This window comes from Anarrhichthys ocellatus, unplaced genomic scaffold (genome assembly GCF_004355925.1).
Source record: "Anarrhichthys ocellatus isolate YVR2014 unplaced genomic scaffold, GSC_Weel_1.0 scaffold115, whole genome shotgun sequence".
Taxonomy (NCBI): domain Eukaryota; kingdom Metazoa; phylum Chordata; class Actinopteri; order Perciformes; family Anarhichadidae; genus Anarrhichthys; species Anarrhichthys ocellatus.
In genome coordinates, this window is record NW_022280145.1 from 580962 (window position 1) to 605464 (window position 24503).

Here is a 24503-nt window from a genome sequence, read left to right on the forward strand (position 1 = left end):
GTGTCCCCTTCCTGCCTGAAAGTCTGTGCTGACCAGCTGGCCCCATCTTCACACAGATCTTCAACCGATCACTGGAGCTGTGTGAAGTCCCCTCCTGCTTCAAACGCTCCACGATCATCCCGGTTCCCAAGAAATCCTCCATCACAGGATTGAATGACTACAGGCCCGTCGCCCTGAAGTCTGTGGTCATGAAATCCTTTGAGAAACTGGTGTTGACCCATCTGAAGGACATCACTGGGCCCCTGCTGGACCCCCTGCAGTTTGCCTACCGTGCAAACAGGTCGGTGGATGATGCAGTCAACATGGGACTGCACTACATGCTGCAACACCTCGACTCCCCAAGGTCATATGCAAGGGTTCTGTTCGTGGACTTCAGCTGAGCGTTCAACACCATCATCCCAGCAATATTCCAACCCAAACTCTCCCAGCTCACTGTGCCAGCCTCCACCTGTCAGTGGATCACAAACTTCCTGACTGACAGGACGCAGCAGGTGAGGCTGGGAAAAATCCCATCCAGTACCCGGACTATCACACTGGCGCCCCCCAGGGGTGTGCTCTCTCCCCACTGCTCTTCCCCCACTACACCAACGACTGCACCTCAGAGGACCCATCTGTTAAACTCCTGAAGTTCGCAGACGACACAACGGTCATCGGCCTCATCGGGGGCGGTGATGAGTCTGCGTACAGACAGGAGGTTGAACAGCGGGTCCTCTGGTGTGGTCAGAACAACCTGGAGCTAAACAAGCTCAAAACTGTGGAGATGACAGTGGACTTCAGGAGGAGCCCCCCAACACTGCCCCCCCCTCACCATACTCAACAACACTGTCTGCTGTGGAGACCTTCAAGTTTCTGGGATCCACAATCTCCCAGGACCTGAAGTGGACCTGAAAAAAGCATCAGCATCAGAAAAAAGGCCCAGCAGAGGTTGTACTTCAACCTGCCTCAGGAGCTGCTGATCCTGTTCTGCTCCACCATCATCCAGTCTGTTCTCTGTTCCTCCATCACTGTGTGGTTTGGATCAGCCACCAAACAGGACAGGAACAGACTGCAACGGTTGTCAGGTCTGCAGAGAGAATCATTGGTTCCAGCCTGCCCTCCATCCTGGACTTGTACACCTCCAGAGTCAGGAAACGGGCTGAAAGATCTCTGCAGACCCCTCACACCCTGGACACAAGCTGTTCCAAATCCTCCCCTCTGGTAGGCGCTACAGGGCTCTGTACGCCAAAACCACCAGACACAGGAACAGCTTCTTTCCACTGGCCGTCACTCTCATGAACAATAAATAAGTTATACTGCACTATTACCACCACTTATAATTCATGCCATTGTCTATAGGTTTATGTTCACATGTATATATATACACTTTTTCTCTCGGATATATATTTATACTTATATTGTATATAGCTGTTAAATGTTTAACCAGACGTTTATTCATAGGACAGCATATAGATAGCTGGTAACAGACAGAACAGCTTCAGTTACTCTCACGGACACGTCGTGGTCACAAGCTCCGGAACACTGTCAAATTAAAGAGACCAATACTTAAGCTAGCTGTTGTTAGCATGTTACTAATGCTAAATCAGTTATCAGTTAAAAACATTTGCTCTAGAAATTATAAATTAAAACAATTATACGAACAAAAGGGCTTATACAGATATCTCTCTATATATATGTATCTCAGATATCGAATGAGATGTTTCACAACGGAGCTTGTCACAGATCAACCTACCACGGAGACGGCTTGCTTCAGACTAACGTTAGTTAAGCCGCACCACTAAAGTCTGCAAGCAGCCAGCAGAGGGCGCTAATGTTACACACATCTACTGGTCTCCGTGGGGAGCTAATAACAACAAGTTGTAAATGATATTTAAAAGAGGAAATAATATGAAAATGATAAGGATTAGCAATAACTTAAATAATATAGTAATACTAGCAACCAATGGCCAGTGATGGCAAGTGGAATCATTAACTCTGTTACATATGCGTAAGCGTACATGGCCAATAAAGCTGATTCTGATTCTGATTCTGATTACATATATTTTATTTTATTTGATAAATGTCATAAAATAGTGGAAAATATACATATCTTCCCACAGCCTAAGATTATGTCTTATAAATACATTCATATATTATCAAACACTAGACTATTCATCCTTTAAGATGATTTATTTAATTATATTCTTGAGCATTGATATTTGCATTCAGAAGATCCAGAGCTTCACAGCAGAAGAAAACATTGTCCATCGAAAAAGTAACTTTTTACCTCAAAATACATGTTTTGTTGTTGAAATTATCCGGTTCCTTCTCCGCTGGCAGAAAGACAATCCTACCGAGCACGAGACAGTGTCGTCACTCAAGCTTGTTTCTGATTGGAGGAATTTAGTGCGTTAAAATTGCCCCCGGTCTCCCCTGCTTCATCGGCATGTTGCCATGTCGTGGCATTAACTTTAACGCAACGTTGATATTTTATTTTCATCGCTGATATGTTTTTTCTCTCTCATTGTATGTCCCGTAACACAGCTGGTCTTTATAAAACATGCGATCATCAGGTGTTTCTTTGAGGACCTCCAACACAGCTCATCTGAGTCAGCTGGAGCAGCTGAGCACCGAGCTGCTGCTGTGAGGGGCGCGGCCTCCCCCTCTCGGCTCCCTGCTGCCGGTTAGCGTCTCTGTAACCGTCACTGGAGGACGGAGCGCTCCGTCCATCCATCCATCCATCCATCCATCCAGCCATCCATCCATCCATCCATCCATCCATCCAGCCATCCAGCCATCCATCCATCCATCCATCCATCCAGCCACAGCAGCGGCGGAGATGGCGGACCCCGCAGCAGAGACCACCATCAAAGTGGTGTGCCGTTTCAGGCCGCTAAACAGCTCGGAGGTGGCCCGGGGAGACAAGTACATCCCGAAGTTTCAAGGGGACGACTGTGTGCATATTGCGGTGAGTGTGCTTCTCTGTTCCCGGCTCTGGGTTCCGAAGATACACTGAACTGAGCACTTCTTCTGCTTTTCATGTAGTAAAAGTCATTCAATTATCATTTAAGTGTTAGTTATCATTCGGATATATGTTGTCCTTAGTTTGGGTTTTAAAAAATGTCTGTTTTGGTGTCTGAAATACCAAACGCACCTTTAAAAAGTGAAGTTAAAGTAACATAAAGTGCTTTTAAGCCCAGGGTGTTAACACAGACCAAACTAAATGCAACATTCTAGCAATTGAATGTGACTGCTAAACATTTAACATGTAAATAGATCACTAGGAGGAGCGGTTTGGAGAATGGAATGGACCTTGATATTGTCAAACTGTCAGTTTTCACAAACTTTCATCCGTTTCATTTGTACTCAGCGTCACCTGCAATTCCCCCGCCTCACAAGCTAACGCCAGCTAATTTGAGGCTAGCACTCACCTTGGCATACTAATGTATTTGTATATAATATACTACTAGCACGCTAACATGGTAGCACAGGTGAAGCTGACAAACCAAAGCCTTGAATAGTAAAGCTGTATTTGTGCTGATGAAAGATGAAGCATCTGAGATGAATCTGACAAAATGAGTTTGAAAATGAATGAATGAATGAATGAATGAATGAATGAATGAGGCCAGACACAATTGAAGGCAAAACCTAAACAAATGAGTAGAGAAACGTTATAAACGCAGAATCTTCCACAAGGTGGACAAGGTGGATGCTTTGATGGATATGAAAAATAAGTGAATCATATTTCACCAGATCCCAACACTAGTGCACTAGTGCAGTATGGGAGATATGTTGCACTCTTCACCACCATCAGTTGAATCTCTAGCTGTTATATGGCAGGTGTTACATCATATTGACAATTTTACTTGGCAAAATACAACTCCTGATGTTTATGACTATTGAAAACAAAAATGAATGACCGCTTTGTTCCGTGACATTGACTCCCAGTCATAGGCCAACCGATAGCTGCTTATATCATGTGCAACAGTGTTTCTCCGGCCCATTCAGTGCAGATCATATCTCAGATGTGTGTTGCTTTGAGTTAAGTAACACCATCAACAAAATATTCCAATATAACTCCTCACTGCCAACGGGTAAACTGTGTGTTTGTTGCTCGTTAGACAGCCTTTCGCATTCAAGGGTTTCATGTGAAAAATAAAATGAAAGATTCTCTGTGAGCCAGACGTGACAACATTCACTTTTTAAGTATCAGATTCAAAAGCAAGTAGAACTTTTTAATTTGCAAACAAGCATTTTTGATCCGCATCAGTAGATTTATAATCGTAAATGTATTTTTCTTGATATGAAGCTTGATTGCAGTGTTTATAGGGGCTGCAGGTTGGAGCAGGGGCCGGGGAGCTCATTCTGCAGTGCACATACATTAACCTGCTGCTGGTGGAATCTATGTCAAACAGTAGCACTACAGCTTTAATGCATCTGCTGAGCTGTACTCACAGTCTATGTGTGTGTTTGTCTTCAGTGTCGTTAACCGGCGTCTCACCTGCATGTGGAGGACCTGCATTGTAATGCAAACATCATTTACAATGACAGAGTTCTACCTGTGTTTGTGCTGTGTGTAGCAGCCAGTGGGACTGTGTGCAATGATGTTGCTCTCTAACAATATTTGCCCAATTCGACGTTGGTTGGCTGGGGTCTGATGCTGCCTTCTGTTGTGCTGCCAAGATGCAATACTGCGACATGATCACTATGTCTCCGAAACAGGAAATGCAAATCGGGTGAGTTGCAGAGGCATTTAGGTTATTCAAATATCCAGATTAGATTAGATTTTCTGTCCCTGGCAGTATCAAAGGCCGCTGTAGTAGTTACATACTTTGACTCGTCCGTTCCTCATCAAGGAGCTGACTATACGGGCTTGATTTGCTTCTGTGTTTTTATTTGTCATACGTTATTGGAAGCACACTGATTTGTGTGAATTTGTGTTGAACAGCTGGCGGGGGTTTGATGTTGGCTTTAAACCTTAGAATGAACATTCTTATATGAAGTTGAAGCTCTCTTGGGTCAACTTTTACAAAAAATGATTTCCGTTGAAATCTACGTGCACGGATTTCTGATCACTTAAATTGAACCCTGCATTGTTTGCATTCACGGTTTTGAGGGAAGACTTAGAGAATCTGATATTCTGAATAAAAATGGGGGAATCATGATTCTGTCAAATTTAAATATTGTATCTAATGTGCTGTAGTTGCTTTACTGGGGCGCTAACTTTAGCTGAATAGCCGCCCCTGTGGCTACTAGTGTCATTTAACAAATCATTGTAAATGCTTAAGTGCTGAAAAACATAAAGTAGCACAAGTAGAATCAGTGAGCTGATTCAGTTACAGATACACAACGATACCAGACCTCAACTGTAAGGATTAAAAGACGTAAATAGAAGTCAAATGCCAGGTCTCGCTAGTAAATCTAGCAACACACTAGCCCAATCGGGCAAGTGGTGAAAAAAGAATCAAACAGTTTCTTTACCGGAGCTGATGTCGGAAGGTTTACAAGCAGCGTCAGCTAGCATCACAGTTATCCTGCTAACAGGAGTTTGGTTTTGGTGGCATTAAAGGATTTGGGCAAAACTTCAGATGTATTTAATTAAATACAGATAAAACTTGACAAGTGCAAGAGCAAGTGAAAAAAAATAATATTGACATTCAACCCTGAATAGCTACCTAAAATAAAAAAGCTAATGTTAGCTAACATTAGCCACCATACATTGCTGGTCAGAGCTCCGAGGGTATCACATTGAACAAGGCTATGTTTTACTGCTCATGAATCCACCTCCTCATCTGTAAGAAGAACAATGTGTCATTTATTCCCTCACAAGTGTCATGGTGGTAAATAAGCAAACCACAGGACGTTAGCCATGTTACACACGTCCTTCATTGATAAAAGCACATCTTGTAACTGAAAGTACATCCCCTGGCAATCAAAACAGGACTGTCGAGCTGCTAACGTACAGTGGAGTTACGTATGTTGAGTTATGTAGCAATATGAAGAATTCATGTCACTGGTGCTCATCACTGCCTCCTCTTCACAGGGTAAACCGTACCACTTTGACCGCGTGTTCCAATCCGACACAACCCAGGTGCAATTCTACAACGCCGTGGCTCAGAAGATTGTCAGAGGTAAGATGTACAGTAGTGGGATGCAGATGTAGTCCAAGTGGCTGACACACTAAAAGCCCAAACCTTTGATCTTTGTCTTGGTGTGTACAGATGTTCTGGGGGGCTACAATGGGACCATATTTGCCTACGGGCAGACGTCCTCTGGTAAAACACACACAATGGAGGTAATATTTGTTTCCACCTTGTCCAAAATGTGTCAGAATACAGGAAGAGGAACTAGCACAGAGGAGGTTTGGAGTACTTTACCAGGTGTTTTAGGGTCTGCGGATTTTTAAAGGCAGATATAACAACGATAGATTGGAGAACGAAAGAACTGATTAATCGGCCGATTGATTCTTTTGGATTGTTTGAGTTTTTATGGAGTTGGTGATTTTTCTCTGAAACAATGATCTCCGATGTAGTCTAGATTGAAAAACCTTCTTCAAAGTCTGTCAGGCGACCCCTCTCCCGGTCTCGAAGTACCCGTCTTTCACAGCTGTTAAGATTATTATGAGGAGTTAATCACATGCACACAAAGATTCTATCACGACACACTCTCTAGTTACCACTGAACAAAAGATAGAGACTGAAACATACCCCGCTGTCTCGTCTTCATGTACTTGTCTCCTGAAGGGGAAACTCCACGACTCAGATATGATGGGAATCATTCCCAGAATTGTCGAGGACATCTTCAACTACATCTACTCCATGGATGAGAACCTGGAGTTTCACATCAAAGTAGGTTAACCTCCCAATGGGAGCTCGATGCACCAAAGCATCAGCGAGTACACATCATAATGACAATGATAACTCTCACTGGATGCTTTTTCTTTGCAGGTTTCATATTTCGAAATCTATTTGGACAAAATCAAGGACTTGTTGGACAGTATGTTTCAAGTCTCTCGTGGTTTAGTATCATCATCATTCAGACCCCGATGCAAACAACACCACGGTCTCAGACCTGATGTCTGCTTTCCTTCTCCTCCGCAGTGTCAAAGGTCAACCTCTCTGTGCACGAGGACAAAAACAGGGTGCCCTATGTCAAGGTGGGACACACGTTGAGAAATGTCCCTTTGGGTAGAACATGAGATCTTGTTTATCTTTCATGTTGTTCTCAAGTGTAAGTTTTATTTAAGTAGCTGGACGGATGAAGAGAGAGTATTAAAAAGATGAAGAAAACAAGGAAAATAAGTTTTCTCTTCATAACGTTCCCTCTGAAAATATCAGCATGTCCTCTCCTTCTTCAGTTAATAATTGTCTCTCTGTGAAGTCGGCTCGCTGAACACAGCGGCTCCTTGTGATTGCGTGTGTCTCCAGGGGTGTACCGAGCGCTTTGTGAGCTGTCCCGATGAGGTCATGGATGCCATCGACGAAGGCAAAAGCTGCAGACACGTGGCTGTCACAAGTGAGTTCAGGCGCTGAGCGCCCGCGGGGCCTGCTGCCTCTCACGGGTTCAACCTCACCGGGTCTCCTGACTGCAGTGAGACTCCCATCAGCCGAGACTCTGTGTGTGTGTGTGCTGAACGCAGAGCAAGACAGAGGAGTGAAGTCAGTGGCTCATAAAACACACTTAGTGTTGCTAAGCTGAGCTTAATTGTCGTCTTTGATTTCACAGCAAATATCTTCTAAAATAAAAAAGTAAAAAAAGATTTATTTATTTCCAGAATCAGGTCCCACGCTGGTGAACCGGAGGTTCGTGACTTAACATCTCTATTTTTACAGAGTAGTGTTCATAGAGGAAGTTGGACTCAAAGTGTCATTCATCATGTTCACTCAGTTATCTGAAGTTTGGAGAGTTTGTTTATGACCTATGTAACTTTTTATTACTTTTTTCAATATCATTGACTATATTAATCTCAATATCATGCACAATATTACTTTTCTATTTTAGTTTACTTATCTTAAACATTTCTATCTTACATGTATTGTTATTCCATTCGACCCTGGTGTTAGTGTTACTTCTTATACACTTCATATTTATTACTGTGCTCAATCTCTGGCAGAAGAATTTCTTTCGGGAAATATAAAGTTCGTTCTTCTTTTGTCTGTTCTGAATCTGAGGTGGCAAACTCGTACGAGCCCACCGTAGGGACAGGAGTGAGGGAAAGTTAAGATAAGAACACAAAGAATGTCCCTGTGTGAGGTTCAGTGTCTTTGCTCTGCTCATCTTCAGTTTACGTCTACATCTTGAGTATTATTGGCCTTTTGTGTAATAAGAGAACACAACATTCTTAAGTAGGCCAATCAACAGAATACTGTAGGTTGGTTGTCTACAGTAGCCTAGAGCTGCATGTTGCACATGGAGCCAATGTGGTCCTCCCTTGATTTTGTATTTCACCTCCATAACAAATAAAGACAATTAAAACATGTTCAACATTGAGACAGCTGTGGTCCAGATATCCAGATTTTTAATGAACAGTCACAGTCAAGTTCCAAAAACACTGACTCATACATTTCCCATAATGCAACTGGCTAGCATTAGACCTTCCCTCCCTGGCACACTTCCATGTCTTTCAAGGGTTTTTGTGCTGTAAATTCATAACAGCCCTGAAGACATCCCAATGACATGGAGCACCATGACCAGTGAACTGCTCTTCATGCTTCAAAGGTCCCTTAAGGCCACATGTGTCACACTCATACGCTGCATGTGACACCAGTGCACACACCAGCACTGCACATGCTCTGTGACAATAGCTGTCTCCTTTCACACTGCAAAACATCATCATCATCGTCACATGATTCCTCTCTGTGATTCAGTCCCTAATGTATGATTTAGGTCAAATAATATTAAAATAATATAGAAATTTCAACTGGTTTCCCTTGCAAATCAACTTTCAAATACATGTCTTTAGTCTCAGGGGTCGACCGCCTGAGTCTTCTTTCTACACTCGTTTTTAATAGATTAGCTAAATAATTAAAGTGCAGAAACAGATTACATGTTAATGTGGCTTGGGTTGTGTTTAAAAACAAATAAATAGACTAATACATTTGTTAGAGCCATTAACATTCATGAGTCAATGTTTTTATACTAATTATAGTTGATAATAATATTATTGTTAATACAAATAATTAGTATTACTAGAAAATGCATTTCCTGCTGAAAATGCGTTGGAATGCTGAAAGCTGAAATGAATTGTAAAAAAATTGCTGAAAATTAAGAAATGGGAGACTACCCGTCTGAAAAATGTTGAAGCTCGAAAGCATTTAAACTGCACTGCTGAAAACCCTTCTAGTTGAAATGTCTAACTATGGTGTCTGTAGCTGAAAGTATGAGAAGAAGAAGGCTTTGAAAGTTGAAGAAGTTTAACAGGATTTGAAGATTTTCTCCAGAGATCCCATTAAAAAAAAATTGCAAATAGCTTAATATTTCAAAAAGTTAAAAGATTACAAATATGAAAAGTCAAAGCACCCCTCTCCTGAAAGAGCTCAACATTTTGAAAGGGAAAAGTCCTGTAGTGATATTTGTAGTAGTGGAAGTTGTAGTTGTAGTAGAAGTATTAGTAGAAGTATTAGTAATTAGAAGAAGTAGTAGTATCAGTAGTCGTAGTAATAGCTGTAGTATTGGTCATAGTATTTAATATAACAGTAGTAGTAGTAGAAGTAGTTATATTAGTAATAGTAATGGCAGTAGAAGAAGTAGCAGTAGTAGTAGTACTAGTAGCAGTTGTACTAATAGCCGTAGTAGTAATACTACTTGTAGTAGCATGAATAGCAGTAGTAGTAGTAGCAGTTGTAGTATAAGTAATAGTAGTAGTGGTAGTAATAGCAGTGGTGGTAGTAATAATATTGATGGTAGCAGTAATAGCAGTAGCAGTAGTAGTAGTAGTAATAGTAGCAACAGCAAAAGTTATAGTAGAAGTAATAGCAGTAGTAGTAGTAGTAGTAATACTATATTAGCAGCAGCAGTAGTAGTTGTCGCAGTATCAGTCAGAGCATTACGTTTTTCAACAAAGAAGCCTAATTTTGAGCTTAACGTTTAAATACAGTTAATCCATGAGGCTTTTATTTTGAAAGAGTGGGGCTGGGTGGGGGAGAAAGTAGAGGAGACATAATCAGAATGTATGAAACACAGAGGTTATTAAATGACAGTCTTCATCAAAAACATTCCTGTTAGATTTCACTCTGTGGGGCTTTTATTTTGAAAGGGTGGGACTGGGTGGGGGAGAAGAGACATAATCAGAATGTTTGACACATAAACAGAGGTTATTAAATGACAGGCTTCATCACAAGCATTTCAGGTAGAGTTCACTCTCTGGGGCTTTTATTTTGAAATGGGGTGGGGGGGTGGAAAGTCCTCTTAAAATCTCTAAGACCTGAATGACTGTATGAGAGAGAGAGAGACAGAGAGAGAGAGAGCCTGCGTGCGTGTGTAACTGGTTGCCATGGTGACGACGCACCTGGTGTTAGAGGCAGACTGATTAAGAAACATTACAGTCAACAGTGATTTTGAACAAAGCCCCTTTTAATGAAAAGCAGGAGTCTGAGTGCCAAAATATGGATACCGTGAGAAAGATAAGACTCTGCCGAACGCGGTACTGTGTTTTTTATGTTTGTGGTGTTAATAATGTGAGCTCCAGAGCAATAGACAAAACTGGTACCATCTGCTTTCTTTGAGAAATGAGTGGTCAGATGTAATCAGAAACACCTGTGTCCTTGCAGCCTTTTCATGGAGATGAAACGGGGAAACACCTCTCAAACAAATCCTCAAAACTCCCATAACCGTAGCTCCTATTGCTCCGATATTAATAAATGAGAGGAAGGATGAGTTGAAGAACAGATCCTGTAAAAATTGTGTCTGTAGTGTAAAAAATGTGGCTGAACTGGCGATCTAGAAATGGGGTACCGTGCTCTGTGGAAGATGTTTTTGAAGTAAAATTTAACATTGGTCTCTATGGAGCAGAAAGTTGGTTTTCCTCTCAATTACAGGCTTCTGTGGGACGTAGTACTAGTAGCAGTCATACTAATAGCTGTAGTAGTATTACTACTTTTAGTAGCATGAATAGCAGTAGTAGTAGTAGCAGTTGTAGTATAAGTAATAGTAGTGGTGGTAGTAATAGCAGTGGTGGTAGTAATAATATTGATGGTAGCAGTAATAGTAGTAATAGTAGATTACTATAAAAGATTGTGGACACAGTGGCAAAAGACAAATCTTTTTTTCACAAGAATCTCAAGCTACTCTTCACTCTAGCGGTGACATCACGCACTCTAAGCTGCGCAATACACACCCATTATGAAGTCAGAAAAGGACTGAAAAAAATCATAAAAGTTAAATTGCTGCAGTTCAGAAAGTGTAAAAGATATAAAAATGCTGAATAATATGGCAATAGATCAGGGTTTTGTCAACATTTTAAAGTTGAAATGGTGTCTGTAGCTGAAAATATGAGGAAGTTGAAGGATTTGGAAGTTTAAGAGGATTTGAACATTTTCTCCATTGAAATCCCATTCAAAATAAAAATTGCAAAAAGCTTACTAATTCATGAAGCATAAGAGATAGAAATATGAAAAGTCATAGCATAAATGTCATTAAAGAGCTGAACATTTTGATAGTTGAACGGTTTCTGTAGCTTAAAATATGAAGGACCAGAAGAGGTGGGACGGAAGAAATATAATAATAAAAAGAAGAATAAAGATTAGCATTAACAGCATTCCAACAACTATATGAATTATAGATCATTTGTCATGAATAATACTAAAAAGGTAGGATTAGCACAGTGCTAATTGTGTGTGTGTGTGTGTGTGTGTGTGTGTGTGCGTGCGTGCGTGTGCGTGCGCGTGTGTGTGCGTGCGTGCGTGCGTGTGTGTGTGTGTGTGTGCGTGCGTGTGTGCGTGTGTGTGCACATCTCTATGTCAGACATGAACGAGCACAGCTCCAGGAGTCACAGCATCTTCCTCATCAACATCAAGCAGGAGAACTCTCAGACTGGACAGAAACTCACCGGCAAGCTGTACCTCGTCGACCTGGCCGGGAGTGAGAAAGTGTGTTTCCATCCTGCACTCGTCCTCCTCCTTCCTCCTTCCTCCTGCCTCACACTTTTTGCAAAGATTTTTTATAATTTTGTTTTTTACAGCCATTCTAATTACTTCTTTTTAAAGGTGCAATGTGTAAGATCTGGCTACCTGCTCCAAACAACTAGGGGGCAGCATTTCCCCTCTACTACTGGGTCCATGCAATCAAAATGTACTGTCATCACTTATTTAAAAAGAAAAAGCCATCTACTGACTGACAGCAGGGCAAGACCACGCAAAGTTCAACTAAACTGCTGAAACTCAAAATAACACTGCTATCTTACACGCTGTACGGGCTGAATACACTTTGATAGATAGTTGTTTTAATTGGATTCAATTCAAATTGGCAGAAACAAGAAAATGACTTGTATTTCCACCTCGTCCTGGCAAAGTAGTCTCCTGGTGGTGGTAGAGGAGGAAACGTGGCAGAAATGTTTTCACATTTCTGCCACTTTGGATTTAATCCCATAAACAGACTTATCACAATGCACACGCACATTGTGCCTTTGCTGGGCTAGCTGGTTAGCATGCTCACTTCAGTAAATGTCTCTGCAACACAATATATTAGTTAGTTCATTTTTCCAATGTTTATACTCAGATCCTGGCCAGATCTCACAGGCTGCACCTTTAAACTTGACATTTCAGATGTGGACAGGCCTTTTCCTGCAGTTTGCATCGACTGGATTCATATAATGAAACTTTAATGACACACTGCTGCTGCTTCCTTTCAACAGGGGAACACTGTAGTAATCGGTCCATCAGTACGTTAATAAGACAAGGATAGCACGAAGCTCCAGTAAATCCATTAACATGCTTTGTCAGCCTTCTTTTATTAATCCGCTTGTTATTCAGTGAGCACGGCACCTCCCCATCCTCTTTGAGAACGCTCCTGTGTGTGTGTGTGTGTGTGTGTGTGTGTGTGTTTCACAGGTGGGTAAGACGGGAGCAGAGGGGACGGTGCTGGATGAGGCCAAGATGATCAACAAGTCCCTGTCTTCGCTGGGAAATGTCATCTCGGCTCTGGCGGAGGGCTCGGTGAGACAGCCAGCTCTTCCTGAAGGGGGTGGGGGGGGGTGATTGTTCCTGTGCTGTCCTCGGGACTGCCGTTAATTAGTGCGTTTAACTGGGAATCCCCATCGAACGCGAGACGTAAACGGGTCTTGATCCTAATGCATCATTTTTTTCTTCCGGTACATACTGCAGCCGTCCTCACAAAGTACGCACGGTACCATGCAGTATACCTTCTACTGGGACATTACAATCCCTCATAACATGGTACCTTGAACTTTCTTATACATGTGCTGCACAAAGGATTGTGGGCCAATATAACCAGAAAAGCTTGCAAACTTGCATACTGCAAAAATACAAACATCCTGGTATTTCTGGCATGCTGCATTAGACATCGGACTTTACTAAATCCCTTTGTGACATACTAAATACTTTGATTGTACTGATTGATTGTATTCATTTCTCTGCGTGAGGGGAAAAGGTGGAGCACACAGACAAACTGAGAGCCTTGATCGATCACTGTAGAAGAGGTTAATAGGGTCTACAGCGGCGTATCAGCTGTTTGCATTATGCTGCACTAAATACCACCAAAATGGACTCAAAGCATAAAAACGCAGGGGTCAGTGTGGATTTTAACATTTAGTAAAATGGAAGTACATCTTTTCCGTGAGATGTGCAAGTGATAAACACACTTGTACATAAACACTTCTTGGCCCTGACAGGGAGAATGTGGTTCAACGTGTATGATTAGGATTCCTAGAAAGGAGAATGATGTAAACCGTCTAAAATCATTTCAAAGTTGTTCCATTTGGCCTCCAGCTGAGGTTCTTGTATATATATATTTGTTTTAAATGAGTGATAATGATGTGTCATCTAAAACATATACCTTTGAAAATGATGACATGATGCCATTCTGTGTTGATAAACGACCCGAGCAGGATTGTAACTTGCGTCCTCTGTCAGAGCTACGTGCCGTACAGAGACAGTAAGATGACCAGGATCCTACAGGACTCCCTGGGAGGGAACTGTCGGACCACCATGGTCATCTGCTGCTCACCGTCCGCTTTCAATGACGCTGAGACCAGGTCCACGCTGATGTTTGGACAGAGGTACACACACACGCATCACAACCTGTGAACCACTCTGCATGGGAATCATTTTCCTGCTTGGTAATATGAGGGCAGTCCAGCGTATCGGGTCAGTGCATCGCTCTATTGTTGCATCCAATGGCCCGCTTGTGTTGTTCACAGCCGGTTAAAGGTCATTCCATTGCTGTGGTGACAATTAAAAAAAGAGTTGAGGACATGAGATGAGAATTGTAGCAGTTTTGGTCAAATTAAACATTTTCATAACTCCCCTGAAATGATTAGTCACAAAGACAAAAAAAAAACGTACCCAACACTGCGTAGGTTTGTGTGGGAAGCCAGTGAGGGATCATGCTCTTGTTCTGGCACCAGTGGGCACCAGGGATTGATCACAGCGTCTTAGCTTTGGCTAAGCTAACCACCTGCTGGCTTTAGCTTCGTATTTAGCTTCCTAACATGAGAGTGGTATCGGTCTCCTCAATCTAACTCTGGGCAGGAAAGTCAATATTTTCAAAAATGTCTTTTAAATAAGTGACACACATTTGACAGAGCCACATGGGTTGGGTATCTCACCTGTGACCCCCCCAGTGATCTGAAGGAGCCAGTTAATGCTAAACTGTCGGCGTGTGCTGCGGTGAAACCAGCGGCTGGTTCTGGTGATCACTATCGTCCTGTCTCACCAGGGCAAAGACCATCAAGAACACCGTGACCCTGAACGTGGAGCTGACCACGGAGCAGTGGAAGAAGAAGTGGGAGAGAGAGAACGAGAAGAACAAGACGCTGAAAAACACCGTCACCTGGCTGGAGGCCGAGCTCAACCGCTGGAGGAGCGGTGAGGACTCCACCATCCAACAGCTTCTCACACTTCTATCTGCTACATACGCTGCATTATGACATTCAAACAAAAGACTCTAGGATGTATTTTAGGAATTATTGAGGAGAATTCTGCCTACTTGGTCCTATCATATATTTAAGTACAGTGTAGGAATCTTCCATTTGCTGTAAACGAAAGATAATCATGACTGGTTTGAATGAGATGGAAAAAAAGAAGCTTAAAAACAAACAGAAGGTTTCATCACTCAGACATGCTCCAAAGAGCTGAATCACTCATTGGTCCTATTTTAGACTTGAAGGACATGCTTTAAGAAAGAATCCTTTGTTTCCCCATCAGCAATGTCTAGTTCTCTTTGCATGATCACGTCTGCATTACATAACCCCCCCCCCCCGCGCAGGAGAGAGTGTGCCGGTGGAGGATCAGTTCGACAAAGAGAAGGCCAAAGCAAAGGTCCAGGCCCTGGACAGCACCCTCAACAACGATAAGACGGCACCCGCGCCGGCCCTCAGCACCCTCCCTGGGGTCAAACTCACCGAGGCAGAGACGCAGAAGTACGGCGCCGAAATGGCCAAGCTCTACAAAGAGCTGGATGACAAGGTGAGGGAGGCGTGCTAGGAAGTGTGGGGCGGTGTACACACACACACATACACACACACACCCACACACACACACACCCAGCGTTTTCTTCCGGCGTTGAGTTCATGTGTGGATTCATAGTTCAAGCACGAATGTTATTGATCAGTTGTTCTTAATCGGACAAAATATCAATGTCAGGTGAATGAATCAGTCCCAACAATACCACCGAAAATAACATCAAAACTTAAGTAGTGATCATTATTATGCTGCGGTTGACATAAAGCCATCCACTGCTTATCCTGATTCCTCAAGTGATCAATGGAAGGTACCCGTCCATGCAGATGCAAATGTATCGGTAGGGTTCTGTTAATGGTATTAATGCTTTACTAATACACTCAACTTAACATCCCTTTAGGCAAGATATGCTAATATTGTTTAATAATAACGGTATGAATCATTTTAGTGCATATGTTTATTCTGTTATTACATATTTTAGTTGTTTTTGGTGGTGGTTATTAGTGTCATGCACATGCACGAGCCCAGCCACACACATGGACTTAAAAGATAAGAAAAGATAATAATATAATATAATATAATCCTTTATTAGTCCCACAGCGGGGACATCTGCAGGATTACAGCAGCATAGAGGACAGTGCAAACAAACAAACACGAGACATAAGTAGGAAAACAAGATCAAAACAAGTGTAATAAATATGTAATCACACACTAAAGATATAATAAATACGTTAAAAAAAGAAACAACAAAATCTAAAATACAATATAGTCGGACTGAATGTTTGTTAAAAAGACACCAAATCAGAAGTGTGTACTCAAGTCATGATTATGGCGACTTTAATCCTGATTTGATGAAGTCCAAAAAGACTCCACATGACTTTAAGGTAACAATAGACAGATCACTTTCCAAGTGATATTATTTGGTCCCGCTACTGTCACTAAGACAACAGGATGACTTGGGACTGGACTTGGACATGTCTCAGACTTAACCTGGGACTTGACTTGGACATGTCTCGGACTGGACTTGGACATGTCCCGGACTTGACTTGGACATGTCTCGGACTAGACTTGGACATGTCTCAGACTTGACTTGGGACTGGACTTGGACATGTCTCAGACTGGACTTGGACATGTCCCGGACTTGACTTAGACATGTCTCGGACTGGACAAAGAACATTTAATCGCCAACAAATAAGTTTGGATAATAGTCCAACGATAATGTCTCGGACTTGACTTGGACATGTCTTGGACATGTCTCGGACTGGACTTGGACATGTCCCGGACTTGACTTGGACATGTCTCGGACTGGACTTGGACATGTCCCGGACTTGACTTGGACATGTCTCGGACTGGACTTGGACATGTCTCGGACTGGACAAAGAACATTTAATCGCCAACAAATAAGTTTGGATAATAGTCCAACGATAAGAAGCTGCTTTATTCACCATCTATGAAGCAAAACAATGTAAAGTGAATTCCTTTTCACTCTCACCTAAATCTTATAGCTAACAGAGCCACACAGCCATCCTGTAACTGAGCATGCAGAGATGTCCACACCACAGCTGCTGTTAGGGACTCTATTATAATAACTAAATCACAATATTAACCTGTGTTGAAAAATAAATAAATGGCACAAAATGTTTCACATGTCTATTGATGAACTATGTTGGAAGTACTAATAATCGACATAATGTCTATCTATTAAGATCAACAGTATGACGTTAGGATGTCATGTTATACGTAACATTTCTAATTGGACAATCCTTCTTACATGTCGTGTCTCTATTGGTCAGCAGATGGCGTGATTGGCCGCTGTTCGGTGTTGCCAGTGTTTCAGGTGGAAATAAACGAGTGATGAGTGCATTATTCTTTTCTTTTCCTCCCTCCTCTCCACCGTCCTCACGCTCCTCCAGGACGACGAGATCAACCAGCAGTCTCAGCTGTTGGAGTCGCTGGAGCAGCAGATGTTGGACCAGGAGGAGGTGAAACTGCTCCCCTTCTTCCCCTTCTTACCCTCCCTTCCCTTCCTGCGTCTCAGCCCCTCCAGCTGTTCCTGTTAGCACAAACCCAGTGTGACAGCTAATAGCAGACCATTAGTAGCCCTGCAGGAGAGGTCAGAGTGTAGCTCACACCTAGAAAGCAACAGTGGAGCCTTGCAGATTGAACTTTTTATTTTTTTTAGCTAGTGCAGAAATGTGTTTAGTAGATCCTGTTGTGAACGTCACTCCCCTTTCAGCCCCTTTCCTCGGCTGAGCGTCCCTGTCTTATCTTCGCTCCCTATCCTCACCTGTAGCTCTTGGGCTCCTCCCGCCGTGACCACGACATCCTGCAGACAGAGCTGAACCGGCTGCTGGCGGAGAACGAAGCCTCCAAGGAGGAGGTGAAGGAGGTGCTGCAGGCCCTGGAGGAGCTGGCCGTCAACTACGACCAGAAGAGTCAGGAAGTCGAGGACAAGGCGCAGGAGTTTGAGGCCCTCAGTGAGGAGCTGAACGAGAAATCGGTACTTTTCATATGAATCCTTTGGAAACGATCACGCCGGTTACACGTGATAACCTCGTAAGGTTTGTATTGGTTTATGTTCTCATCCACCACCAGAGCTCCTTGGCCTCCATTGATTCTGAACTCCAGAAGCTGAAGGAGATGACCAACCACCAGAGGAAGAGGGTGACTGAGATGATGTCATCATTACTCAAAGACCTGGCTGAGATCGGCATCGCTGTGGGGAGCAACGACATAAAGGTTACCAGCCGTGTTTCACATTCAGAGATATACTAGAAAGCTAGGAATAATTCATGATCATAGCAGAGGAGCAATGGCCTGTTGAAACTAAGACATGCTGACTTCAGTGATATTACCACAGCAACTCATCTATCCGTCTATCATCTGACCACGGTTTTTTGGGTTCCAGTGTAGCCAGTGTATATCCGGGCCAAGACTTCCTGATCGTTGTTTCCAGTCCGATAACCAGCCTGAGACGACGTCTAATAACAGATTGTTACTTAGTAGTCAGCAGGTTTCAGCTCCTGTCTTCACTCACTGTGGCCTCGTTTTTTCACAGCAATGTATAAGTCCTGCACCTCTACAGAAACATCACAATCTTGGCTAGAACTCAGTATTGTTGGTTTCTTTTGCAGGTTCTGGTTAGTGCAGACAGTTTTCTTTAATGAGACATGTAAAGTGTTTTTGATAAAATGTCACAATTTTAAGCTTCGATTTGGTTTCCTTTTCTGACGGATGTGTTCATCACACATGTTGTGTTCAAGGACCTTCGAAATGTAAAAAATTCAAAGATAATGTCTATTTGTACAACTCCTGGCTGTGATAAACAGTGTAATTAAATATATTTTCAAACCTGCAAGCTTTTCTTTGCAGATTAAAAGCTAAATTGTCGTCAGACGATAGCCGTTCCCACATGGCGTTTTCTTACAACTAGTAGGCGAGATTTTAAAAAAGAGAAAAAGGATCCAACCAAAAACCCAACTCAGTGTCGCAAACTCTTTTCCAATAAAGGTAGCTAGCAACACTAGCTCTAAAAGTCTCTACATCTAACGAGGAAGTCAACAACAATGACAACCCGTCCCTCCAGGCCTCCCTCCAAAGTCACTCCCCCATGGCTGTAGTTCGTACTCACCGTTGTTAAGCTATCAGCTTGTGGAACACTGGTGATGCGACGCTCAATGAGTTTATGGGCTGAGTGACACGGGGAGACAGGCAGGGTGGCAGGTGTCGGAGGTAGACTGGACGGGCCACAACCATCGATACCAGATTCTTTTGTTTTTCAGACCATTTGATTTGTTTATTGCTGTCAGGATGCACAGAGAATTTCAACAAAATATAACAAAAAATGTATCTTCAGATGAATCAGTGATGAAAGTGATTGTGAGTTGCAGCCCTAGTTGCCACCACTCTGATGTCTTTTCCATTTATTTTCTGTAGATGGGCCTTCTGCATATTTAGCTGTAATGGTTAGTCGGTGGTTTTGGTTAATCATTGATAGAAATATTCAAAAAGAGACATTCAATTGAAAGAAAATGTTTTGCATACAAAGCATACAAAACAAAGCATCAAGCACATCCTCTGAGGCCTAATTACTGTTTTCTGACCCAACAGCAACAAGAGAGCAGCGGCCTCATTGACGAGGAGTTCACCATGGCCCGTCTCTTCATCAGTAAGATGAAGTCGGAGGTGAAGACGATGGTGAAGCGGAGCAAACAGCTGGAGAGCTCCCGGGCCGAGAGCACCCAGAAGATGGAGGAGACGGAGATGGAGCTGATTGCCTTCCGGCTCCGAGTCTCCCAGGTAACCGCCGCTGCCTCTGCCATCATGGATACTTGTCACCATAGTGACAAATGTGGTGGTTAATTAAAATGGCAGATTGTGTTGTTATCAATCAAACAGCAGCTTAGCTAGTTGACGGGGTTTTTGCATGTCTTTATTCTCTGTGTGAGTTTTAATCGCATATGACAGTTTATACATTTTCATGTCTTTTTCAATTTCCTGTCGTCGTCCAGCATGAAGCCAAAATCAAGTCCCTGACAGACAGCCTCCAGAATGTGGAGCAGAAGAAACGACAGCTGGAGGAACATGTGGACTCTCTGAATGAGGAAATAGTCCGGATCAAAGCCCAAGGTGAGCATCAGCCCCTGTGCTGTCTTTAACGCTCTTCTTGGCAGCATTTTAGCTTGTGATGCCGTGTTAAAAGATGTGTTGTACTTAAATCAAAGAGATGAGCCCAAAAGAATCCCCAGGGTGCATTGCGGTCTCACAAGCAAACCACTCTTGGCTTGTTTGTAGTGCAGTTCTTTTGCTTTTTTCGTAATATTTCTTTTTTAAAACACATGCTCCACCAATCTTTAAAAAAAACATTATTGGTAAAGGTAGTATTTCTTTTTTTTACAAAAGCTATTAGTTTAATTATAAGTAACTATAATAAGTTATAAGTAATGTTATTCCATTTTATATTTGTTGAAATTATTGTTTTCGCGTCATTTTGTCTGACAATTATTGAAGTCATTGATGAGGTAAATCTACTTCTACTGTTCAACACAAGAACATTAGAACACAATAACACAGTGACAACATCTTTTGAACTGTTATTTCACTTTGTGGAGTTAAATCAAAGCAAATGTGTTCTTTCGCTGTAAACTGACATCTCTATTGTTTGATAGAGACTCAAAATTGAAAAGAAAATGAAAAAAATGTCAAAAGAAACACACAAAAAACTACATTTTCCACTGCTTTTCCTGGTAATGATAGTGATACCTTATCAGCTTTACTCTTTCCAGAGAAAGTCAACACCATGGAGAAGGAGAACGAGATCCAGTCTGCCCATGAAGTCAAGGTACTGCGTCACTGAAGAGTTGTCCCATACAGGCGCGGTCTCCAGCCTCTGCATTGTGACCACAGCTGTGTGCTGCTTGTGTCTTCAGGACGCGGTGGAGAAGCAGATCCAGTCTCACAGACAGGTCCATCAGAAGCAGATAAGCAGCCTGAGAGACGAGCTGGACAACAAGGAGAAGCTCATGACGGAGCTGCAGGAGTAAGCCAACAACAACGCCAAAACACTTTCGCTCTGTAAATGTGACGTAGAGCTTGCGTACTGATTCTGTTGCCGACGTGTGTGTGTGTGTGTAGTCTGAACCAGAAGATCATGCTGGAGCAGGAGAGGCTGAAGGTGGAGCATGAGAAGCTCAAGGCTGCAGACCAGGAGAAGAGCCGCCAGCTGCAAGACCTCACGTAACACCTCTACGTGTAGTTAATGGCCATTGTTTTACCATGATACCACATGCAACAGGTTAACTCCCGTTTTGCATTGTGCAGGGTGTTGCAGGACAGGCGGGAGCAGGCCAGACAGGACCTGAAGGGACTGGAGGAGACTGTGGTCAGTTATCGACGTGTCCATTTAAACCTGTGGTCCATTAGAGCAGTGAAACTGGTGGGTCGCGACCCAAAAGTGGGTCGCGGACCCGTTTTCAGTGGGTCGTGGGCCTTTGACTGACAAAAAAAAAAAAATGTGATTTTATTTTGAAGGGCATTTTTTATGCAGCGGAATTATTCCAGCATTCACGGCACTTGTTCAGCGTGCAGGAAAAACACCGACCAATGCGTTGTGAATCACATCACGTGATGCAGCTCAGCCAATCAAATATGGGTATTCTGAGAGTTTCCTGACTTGAGTGAGATGTACACACACTGTGACACACGGAGAGAGACGAGGACAGAGAGCAGAGCAGGACTATTGACTTGTGAAAGTCAAATCATAGGACGATTTCCAAAACAGAAAACGGCCAGAGAGACCAGAGTCATTAGACTCTGGACAGACTCATAGAGGTGAATTCTTCCAACACTCATTTCTCTTTTTAGAAGATGAGATAAATATAATATTGTGGCCTTTTCACTTCACCCTGAATGAACTGAGTTTAAAGCTGCAGGGCAATTCAGTGAAAATAATTTTTCTAAAATTTATTTCGTTACGAAATTTATTCTTTAATCCAGCTGTTATTTTACTTGAAATGAGAAGAACATTTATTCATGTATTTCTATGCATTATTTACAATCCATCCAGTTACATTTGAAAAATTAGAATAATATTTGTTAAAATATAATTGATGTGTACTTTCTTTATTTGATTTGGCAGTTTACTACACAGAGACATTACTACTAATAGACTTCTTGAATATATATACATATATATATATATATATATATATATAATTTGGGTAGTGGGTCGCGGCTTGTCATTAAGGGGTGATGGTGGGTCCCGCAGCCAGACCAGTTGAGAACCACTGCCTTAGAGGGTGACTTCACCTTAAGTAGAAAAAAAGTTTTGCTTATATTTTAAATACAAACAATAGAATTTTTCAGTTTTGGACAAAGTGACAGTTGAAAACATTCAACTGCAACATTTCGAGCCTGAACCAGTGTCTCCTTTACTGTGGAGAAAAGGCCTAGAGTAAGGAATAGAGTATACTAAACATCATTGTGCTGTTCACCCACAATGCAATGCACAAAGGATCAATTCTAATGAATGCGGATGGAAGTAATACAACTTCAGTGACACCTCTCAGAAAAAACTTATATTAGCAAGTTAAATGGTCAATTCCAAAATGATTGTAAAAGGATTATTACAAACCATCATCAGTCATTGTAGAATAATCACAAACATCACTTTAGGGAAATGATCTTCAAATTGTTACAGTAAAGTAGAATTCTTTGTTTACATTAACTGGAGTCATTTCATGTGAAAATCCAAAAAGTATCCCTTTGAAGCAGCAGTATCACCGAAATGTGATTGAATCACTTGTTCTATACCAATACGCTGAAGATGGGTAGCTGATTGCTTTTTCTAAAATGACGAGCAGTAAGGGACGTGATGTCATGCCGAGGATGGCTATTATGTTCATGGGTGGATTACGAGACAATGGGCTCCTGGGATCAGACATGCAAAAAGCCCCATCACCTCCCCCACATAGGAGCAAGACATCGCCTGATATTAGACGGGCAGATTCAAAAGTCTGAACCCAGACAGAGCAAGACGCACATAGTTATAGCCTCTTTTTCTTGTTGTGTTGTGTCTCTTTGATGTCGTTACGCATCTCTCTGTGGTTACGCATGTCTTTGTGATCATTTCTGTGTCTCTTTGTAGTTGCTTTGGTTGTTTTTCCCCTTTTAGTCGTTGTGAATCTTTTGTTGTCTCTTTGCATCTCTTTGTCGTTGTTTGGATTCTTTCTGGTCATTTTGAGTCTCTTCCTTGTTGGTACGTGTCTGTTTGAGTGACATTTTGTAGGTGACGGCCAGGGGGGCCTAGGCCTGTGCCCGGTAGGCCCCTTTCAGTAATTCATCCATGATTATGTTCTGAGGGTCTTGGTCTTAATTCTAAGTAAAACAAATCAACTTCTTTAAACTACACTCGTGTTCGGGGGAAAGCAGAATTATCAGGGAAGGAAAACTCAAAACATGGACAAAGTCTGGGTTTGGGTGAATAAACTCTTTAATGTCTCCGAACTGTTTATTTTTTTTGTAACTGTGTTTCCTTGCCATCACACAGGCCCGAGAGCTGCAGACGCTCCACAACCTCCGGAGGCTTTTTGTCCAAGACCTGGCCACTCGAGTGAAAAAGGTAAAAGCCCCGACAGTAGGTACATGTCCTCCTGTTCTCCTGAAGCTGCTCATTGTACCTCATCGCTGTCATCTGGTTTCATATGTGATTTTTGATCTTTGTGATCTAGTGTGATATCATATCAGCTCTCGTTGCCTCGACCACGACATTTACCTGGAACGAGACAAACACAGCCATGCACCGGCTGCACTCCCATTTCATTTGCACGGTGATGAGATTTTAATGAATCCAGGGAACACAACACAAAGCGTCTGCAATAAGTAGGCCATCTGATTCTTTAAAGGTAGCAGCTGTAAATTAGGGACCCAGGCTCTCGGCGTGGTGCTCGTCTCCAGCCCTCAGGCTGAGGCTTGATGAGATAAACAAAGGCAAATCAGGCTTTTCTCCGAGGACAGAGGCTATGCCGTGGTGCTGTACCCCTCTCAAATACCCTGCTTATCATCTCATTTAGCCACAAATGGGATGCTTTGGATTCAGGGGTGTTGGTTACAGATTTTGAACATCGCTGGGTTGGAAGATCTGAACGGTTGACAAGTCAGCTGTAGCAGATAAATAAATGCAGACGTAAAACATGGATTGAACTCAGTGTACCGATAAAGATGATTGTTGGGCTTCATTAGAATGCTAAGATGAACTCGGACGACGCAGAAAGCAGCGCCGCCCACAAACAGAAGATCTGCTTCCTGGAGAGCAACCTCGAGCAGCTCACCAAAGCTCACAAGCAGGTAAAGATATGTAACACACGATTACCACAATGCTTCCCACCAGATTTT

General features: G+C 42.5%; 2 protein-coding genes across 2 annotated transcripts in view; both read left to right on the forward strand.

The window, feature by feature from the left end:
• Positions 1 to 2420: 2420 nt before the first annotated feature.
• On the forward strand, positions 2421 to 21352 carry LOC116399548 (kinesin-1 heavy chain-like). The gene is made up of 20 exons (XM_031876774.1): positions 2421 to 2944; positions 6020 to 6107; positions 6198 to 6271; positions 6720 to 6824; positions 6924 to 6972; positions 7077 to 7132; positions 7404 to 7491; positions 11938 to 12062; positions 13023 to 13127; positions 14064 to 14209; positions 14869 to 15017; positions 15418 to 15617; positions 17525 to 17593; positions 17905 to 18111; positions 18207 to 18350; positions 19722 to 19910; positions 20123 to 20240; positions 20882 to 20952; positions 21041 to 21150; positions 21246 to 21352. The coding sequence occupies exons 1-20, from the start codon at positions 2816 to 2818 to the stop codon at positions 21349 to 21351; spliced, it is 2328 nt and encodes a 775-aa protein (XP_031732634.1). The 5' UTR covers positions 2421 to 2815; the 3' UTR covers position 21352.
• Positions 21353 to 21384: 32 nt separating this feature from the next.
• Positions 21385 to 24503, forward strand: part of LOC116399542 (rho GTPase-activating protein 12-like) — a 14893-nt gene continuing 11774 nt past the window's right edge. Inside the window, exons 1-3 of the mRNA XM_031876762.1 lie at positions 21385 to 21492; positions 23659 to 23730; positions 24351 to 24455. Of these exons, the coding sequence (XP_031732622.1) occupies positions 21397 to 21492; positions 23659 to 23730; positions 24351 to 24455 (273 nt within the window). The 5' untranslated portion in view covers positions 21385 to 21396. The remainder of the gene's footprint in view (positions 21493 to 23658; positions 23731 to 24350; positions 24456 to 24503) is intronic.